Raw genomic sequence first — 7,285 nt, forward strand, 5'->3', positions numbered from 1 at the left:
TATCTGCATATTTTCTATTCCTTTCTCTGTACTTCAGTTAATAGCATTTTGTGATTAAAAAAAATAATGCCCTTGACTTACTTTTTTTTTGTTGTTATTGAAAGCAGTTTTTCCTGTGTCTGAGCGTGTATAACATTAGTGGTCTACGTAGTTTGTTTATTGCAACTGGAGGCACATTCCTAGGCAAGAATGGTTTTTTAATGTTCAGTTATCATATTTCCAGTAGGACATCTTCAGAAATGAGCAAATTCCGTTAAACCAATAACCCTGATTTTGGTGGATAAGCACTTATACTAATTCTGCTTTGAGAAAAGAGATTGTTCACTCTACTTTAGGAACTACTAGCTAAGTCTGTGCTTCTTAACCCTTAACTAAGAAAAATGAGGCTTGCTGACAATAGGTAGTTTTTACTGGCCTGTGAAACCCAACAGCGTGTTCAGCAATGTAAACCACAGCAGCTGTCTTGCTGGCTTCACTGTTGTTTGAAGTATAATGAAACTGCTTCTTGGCCAGGCTCGGTGGCTTATGCCTATAATCCCAACACTTTGGGAGGCCAAGGCGGGAGGATCACCCGAAGTCAGGAGTTCGAGACCAGCCTGGCCAACATGGTGAAATCCAGTCTCTACTAAAAATAGAAAAATTAGTGGGGTGTGGTGGTGCATGCCTGTAATCCCAGCTACTCAGGAGGCTGAGGCAGGAGAATCACTTGAACCTGGGAGGCGGAGGTTGCCCTGAGCCGAAATTGTGCCATTCATTGCACTGCAGCCTGGGTTACAAGAGCGAGACTCCGTCTCAAAAAAAAAAAAGAAGCTGCTTCTCACAAATGGCTATACCTGCTGACTCATCTTCTAGCCCATAAACAACCGTAGTATCCAGCATTATTGAATGCTGGGACTTGAGAATAAAGAGAACCAGAATCTTCTTTTTTTTTTAATGTCATAAGTTTATTGACAAACATATCTAGTATGCCATGAGTTAGAGTTTGATCCATTTCCAGAGGCTGTATCTCTTAAAATGCTCTTCATATCTGTTAAATGGACGAACTGAAACATCCTTATGATTTAAGCAGTTGGTGTCTTACTATAAGGAAGGGTGCAGCAAATGCAGATCCAAAGTACAAACACATCTTAACTAGTAACGCCCACTTGTTTTCCACTGAAAATGGCAAATACTTCCCAGGACCCTCCTCATAGTGGCTTCTACGGACCACAGAGGTTGTGAACCTCCGGATCCTGTGGCCCAACATAGCGCTGCTGGAAGCTCTGCGAAAGGCGCAGAGACAGAGGACGGATGAAATGGCGGCACTTCATCAAGACCTTGTTTTCATGACCTTGTTCCCCCGTGCTGGAGAACCAGAATCTTAGAATGTGAGAGTTAGAATGGATTATGGAAATCTTTAACTCACCTCCTTCTTAAATGGCCTCAGCTATTAAAAAGAAATGTTACTGTGGTAGCTGTCATAGTAGATAGTTAAAAGAATGATAGTGCTATTCAGAATGCCATTAGAATCTTCTAGATGAGTGAAGATGTTTGTATGTCTAGGCATCTTTGAGATGTAGTGTCTTTTAGCTGCCCTTCAAAAATAACACATTCTGAAAGTGTCTGAAAGCTACTAGGGGCAGCACACATCCGGGCCTGCTATACACTTCAGGAGGACTGTGGGAAGAAGTAAAAATGAAGAGTGACCATTGTCCCTGAACATTTTCTAATCTAATTAGAAAATAGATTTGAGAAAGGAGGGAACTTTGGAGCATTTAGGAATCAATTTGTGATTATTTAAAAATTATTTTGGAGACAGCACATTCCTTTGTTTCCCAGGCTGGAGTGCAGTGGCTATTCACAGGTACAGTCATAGCTCACTGCAGCCTCAAACTCCTGGCCTCAAGCCATCCTTCTGCCTTGGCATCTTGAGTTGCTAGGATGACAGAGTGTGTACATCGTGCTTGGCTTGAATGGATCTTTTACCTATGTATGATTTTGTAACATCATGCATTGGTTATTTGGAAGATTATATGATTATGCATCAGTTATTTTGAAGATAATTGTTCATTAAGTTATGTAAATTTTCCAAATGTTGATATATTTTCTGTATGGCATAAAATCATGTTATTAATAGCTAATATCACTGTGATCTCATAAGGAAAATATTTTGGGAAGCTCTCTGGGTCATGGTAGTAGATACCAGCTTACTGTGACTTGTAACGGCTGGAAAGGTAATTGAAGTTGCATTAGGAAACAGTCTGGGAGTTGAAGGGAAATGGATTTTACTTTTATAAAAAAGTTTCATGTTGAAGGCCCTGTAGGGGCATTTTATTTTCTGGTTGCTTTTTTTTTAGTGTTAGCAGGTTTGATTCCATCTAAGGAGTACGTAACCAAAATAGTTGGCCTTTTCAAATCTGTGAACCCAAAGATTTAAAAAAAAATTTATTTGCTTTTATTTTATTTTTTTATAGAGACAGGGTCTCGCTCTGTTTCCTAGGCCAGAGTACAGTGGCATCATCTTGGCTCATTGCAGCACCGACTTTCCAGGCTCAAACTATCCTTCTGCCTCAGCCTCCAGAGTAGTTGGGACTATAGGCATGTGCCACCATGCTCAGCTAACTCTTGAATTTTTTTGTAGAGATGGGATTTCACCATGTAGCTCAGGCTGTTCTCAGAATCCTAAGTTCAAGCAATTCACCTGCCTTGGCCTCCCAAAGTCTTGGGATTATAGGCTTGAGCCACCGTGCCTGGCCCGAAGAAATTTCTGTGATAGAATATATAGTGTACTTCTGAGCTTGCCTGCTTTTTTTAGGTGCTTGGTTCTCTGTCAGTTATAGATCTGGGAGTCTTTAGAATTTCTTCTGAGCCTTTTAATCCCTCCATTCTCCAATCTGAAGCTAGACCTCAGAATTGTCTGATTAGAGTCCTGGATCAGTCTTACCTCATGGAATTGGTTTCAGTTTTTCCCTAGGGTTAGTTACTGTCTTCTTTTGTTTGAATTTAAGTCTGTTTTACTAAACTAGTATCTAGAGTGAGACAGGGGCTAGGATGAATCTCTTTCCAAGTGGAGTGGGTGATACAGTTTGATCTAGGAGTTTGTTTCTTGTGGCCCTAGGTAATGTAACAGAAACTGGACTGTTGCATTATATTTTGTTAGTATTCTAAGATATTTTTTTAACATGCATTCAAGGGTTACCTTGAAATTAGCCCTGTTTTTTTTTTATTTAATACAATTTGCTTTTATAGAATTATACTTTGAAAGTTGGTATTCAAATAAAGTCCTGATCTCATGTCATCTTTCAGGATAGTAAACCTTTTGAAACATGCTAAAGGCCTAGTAATATGACGTTGGGCAAATTACAGGCTATATAGGCATTGAAATACTATATAACCATTAAAAATGTTGCAGAAACATTTACTGATATAAAAAAGTGCACATTTTCTCTGTGGAAGTTAGTTAAAATAGCAGTATAGTCAAATTTTATTTAAATACATTAGGAAAAGGTGCTTGATTATATAGCAGTGTTCATGTAGTTACTGGTTGCTGGTGAGATTAGGTCATTTGATTTCTTTCTGCAATAAGTAATATTTTGTTTAACCATGTTATTGATTGATTGATTGATTGATTGACGGAGTCTCACTGTGTTGCCCAGGCTGGAGTGCAGTGGTATGATTCTGGCTCACTGCAACCTCCGCCTCCCGAGTTCAAACAATTCTCATGCCTCAGCCTCCCAAGTATCTGGGATTACAGGCACGTGCCACCATGCCCAGCTAATTTTGTATTTTTAGTAGAGATGGGGTTTCACCATGTTAGCCAGGCTGATCTCGAACTCCCGACCTCAGGTGATCCACCCACCTCGACCTCCCAAAGTGCTGGGATTACAGGTCTGAGCCACTGCACCCGGCCAATTATAAAAAATTAGCAAATTAAAGCTACTTCTATTTTGGAAAATGAAAACAAGTTAAAATTTGACTCCCCGTGAACTCTTCATTCAGCAAAGATTAAATTACATTATTTTAAGACAGTGAAGAGGAATTTAAAATGCATTTCGATTTTCAACAGAAATCAAGGGAGTTTTTGTTGTTGTTGTTAACTATTAGTTGAGTAGAAGCTAAACTCGTTAAGCATTGTGTTCTCCATTCTGATTAATGTTGGTTTTACTATAGAATCAGTATAGTGCCGATCTCACATTGTGTTGAATTAGGTTTCCTCAAATTTTCATGATGCTATGAAAACGGTTTAAAAGTGCTTGAGTATAGGCATCTTTTTTTTTTTAAACCTTATTTTAAATGACATGGCATATTATTGCAACATTTTTTGTGATGCCTGCTTCATTGTTATTTTTGTTAAAGAGTTTCCATTTTAAAAGTCCTTTGCCATCTTGTCCTTGCTGTCCTGGCTTTCATCTGGGACTGCAGCAGGGCTGAGCCAAAAATGGCTGCTGCTGCAGCAGGGGCGGGCATAGTATAGGACTTGGCTTCTGTGGTTCCTGTGAAGATGCAGGAAGAGAAGCTTGGGGAGAATGCCCTGACTCGGGATTCTCTTAATGGTTGTGGCCACAAGAATTGGGCTTTTCTTGTGGAAGAATTTCCATACTGTAGATTCTGCTGTTTGGAGGGAATGACACTGAGTATTGGGATTTACAGCATTAGTGGGGGACCCACCCATTCTCTGCAGTAGAAGAAATCTTAGCTGATGCTGTCATTCACTGAGCAGGATTGGCTGTTTTCAGAAAGCAGCAAGGCTTACCTGTCTGTGTCAGTTGATGACAGATACATGTCCAGAATGATGGTGATTTCTAGCTTAGTGGGTGAATATACTTAAATGCAAATTATCTCTCAGGGATGGAGTGGGTGGCATATAGTAGAGGATTAAAAAGGTCTTCCCTTTCGTGCAGCTCGTGTGAGGAATACTGTTCCATATAAAAAATCTGCTTGGTATGTTAAGGTGAGAGATGGGGAGTGGTTTGAGCAGAGAATTAAAGTTGCTGTATGTGCTCTTTGGGCCACTCTCCAAGAGGAAATACACTGCCATTTGGATGGGGTGAGTTTGTGCCTGAGTTCCTGTCCTTTTTGCCTGTGACTGGAGATAGGCATGATGTAAAAACACCAGGATCTGCTGCTTAGCAACCAGTAAAATACCGTATATCTGTAACACAGTACTTCATTCATTTCTCTTTCAGTGTGATGAAGAGAAAGGTTTTTTTGCTTAAGAAACAGAAAAACCCCCGTTCTCTAGGAAAGCCATATGTAATCATTGTGGAAAATACAGGAAAAGAAAAAAAGAACAACAGTTTACTCATAACTCGAACTCATTGATGTATTTTGATAAATTTTGTTGAGGGAATTTTTTGTTTATATATTATACATATTTTTGTACACATTTATGTACATATGGGTTGGCATATATGTGTTTATATGTATACACACATTTGCATAGCTGCAAATCATACTGTAAATGTAACTTTGTATTATTTTTCCTATTTTAACATATTGATATATTAACACTTGTTTCTTTCTTTTTTTTAGAGATAGAGTCTCTGTCGCTCAGGCTGGAGTACAGTGGCATGATCATAGCTCACTGTAACCTCCAGCTCCTGGGCTCAAGCTATCCTCCTACCTCAGCTTACCCAGTCGCTGGGATTGCAGGCATGAGCCACCCTAACTGGCCAGTATAGTCACATTTCAGTAAACATTTTGAAGGCATCTTTAATGGCTTTATAATATTAGATACATGACCGTGCCACAATTTACTGAAAACACATTCCTTATTGGTGGATTTTTATTTATTTTTTTCTTTTTTTGACATGAGGATCTTGCTATGTTTCCTAGGCTGACTTTGAACTCCTGACTATCCTCCCACCTCAGCCTCTTGAGTTGCGGGGATTACAGACATGCACCATTTACTCGATTTTTAAGTTAACAGTTTGCTATTGAAAGGAGTGCTGAGACCAGGCAGGGTGGCTCATGCCTGTAATAACCAGCAGTTTGGGAGGCCAAGGTAGGCAGATTGCTTTAGGCCTGGGAGTTCAAGACCAACCTGGGCAACATAGCAAGACCTTGTATCTATGAAATTAGAAAAAAATTAGTGAGGCCTAATGCAGTGTGCCTGTAGCCGTGGCTACTTGGGATGTGAGCTGGGAGGATTGCTTGAGCTCAGGAGTTTGAGGCTGCAGTGAGTTATGATTGTGCTATTGCACACTCCAGCTTGGGTGACAGAGTGAGACTCTTCTCTCTTTTTTTTTTTTTTTTTTTTGTGAGGCGAAGTCTCGCTCTGTCGACCGGACTGGAGTGCAGTGGCCGGATCTCAGCTCACTGCAAGCTCCGCCTCCCGGGTTTACGCCATTCTCCTGCCTCAGCCTCCTGAGTAGCTGGGACTACAGGCGCCCGCCACCTCGCCCGGCTAGTTTTGTATTTTAGTCTTACAGACGGGGTTTCACCGTGTTAGCCAGGATGGTCTCGATCTCCTGACCTCGTGATCCGCCCGCCTCGGCCTCCCAAAGTGCTGGGATTACAGGCTTGAGCCACCGCGCCCGGCCAGACTCTTCTCTTAAAAAGAAAAGAAAAAAAGCATTACTGGAAACCATCTTTGTGCATAATGCTTTTCAGTATTTTAGATATTTCCTTAGTAAAAGTAAAAATTACTGAGTCAACAGGTGTGAACACTAGGAAAATTGATGTATATTACCAGATACGAATTTTCACTTTACTTGCAGTGTACCCTAGTGCTTGTTACATTTTTAAAATTGTTTTTATTGATACATAATACATGTACATATTTTCAGGTTCTGCTCTTTTTATCAGCATTAAATATTGCAGTCTTTCAGTTTTTGTTAATTTGTTAGGTGAAAATGATAGACGATTTTAGTTTGCATTTCTTTCATTACTTGTAAGGTTTATTTTTTCTCCCTTGTTTACTAGGCTTATATATATTTTTTGAGACGGAGTCTCACTTTTTTGCCCAGGTTGGAGTGCAGTGGCTGGATGTCCGCTCACTGCAAGCTCTGCCTCCTGGGTTCACGCCATTCTCCTGCCTCAGCCTCCTGAGTAGCTGGGACTACAGGCTCCTACACCACGCCAGACTAATTTTGTTTTTGTGTTTTTGGTAGAGACGGGGTTTCACTGTGTTAGCCAGGATGGTCTCGATCTCCTGACCTCGTGATCCGCCCGCCTCAGCGTCCCAAAGTGCCGGGATTACAGGCGTGAGCGACCACACCAGCCATTTATTTCCTGTTTTGGAAATTATTTGTTCATATCCTAGGCTCATGTATTTTTTGAGATTTTGGTTTAGGTTCAACACTTA

General features: G+C 40.4%; 1 protein-coding gene across 1 annotated transcript; it reads right to left on the bottom strand.

The window, feature by feature from the left end:
* Window positions 1–933: 933 nt before the first annotated feature.
* On the bottom strand, window positions 934–1,340 carry LOC108538456 (cytochrome c oxidase subunit 7C, mitochondrial-like). The gene has a single exon (XM_017886556.1). It carries the CDS (start codon window positions 1,244–1,246, stop codon window positions 1,055–1,057), a length of 192 nt encoding a protein of 63 aa, XP_017742045.1. The 5' UTR covers window positions 1,247–1,340; the 3' UTR covers window positions 934–1,054.
* Between the last annotated feature and the right edge of the window lie 5,945 nt (window positions 1,341–7,285).

The sequence above is a fragment of the Rhinopithecus bieti genome, unplaced genomic scaffold, assembly GCF_001698545.2.
Source record: "Rhinopithecus bieti isolate Rb0 unplaced genomic scaffold, ASM169854v2 scaffold_14826, whole genome shotgun sequence".
In the NCBI taxonomy this organism is placed as follows: domain Eukaryota; kingdom Metazoa; phylum Chordata; class Mammalia; order Primates; family Cercopithecidae; genus Rhinopithecus; species Rhinopithecus bieti.

Coding starts and splice junctions, on each gene's coding strand:
- LOC108538456 (XM_017886556.1), bottom strand. CDS start 1,246: ATGTTGGGCCACAGGATCCGGAGGTTCACAACCTCTGTGGTCCGTAGA.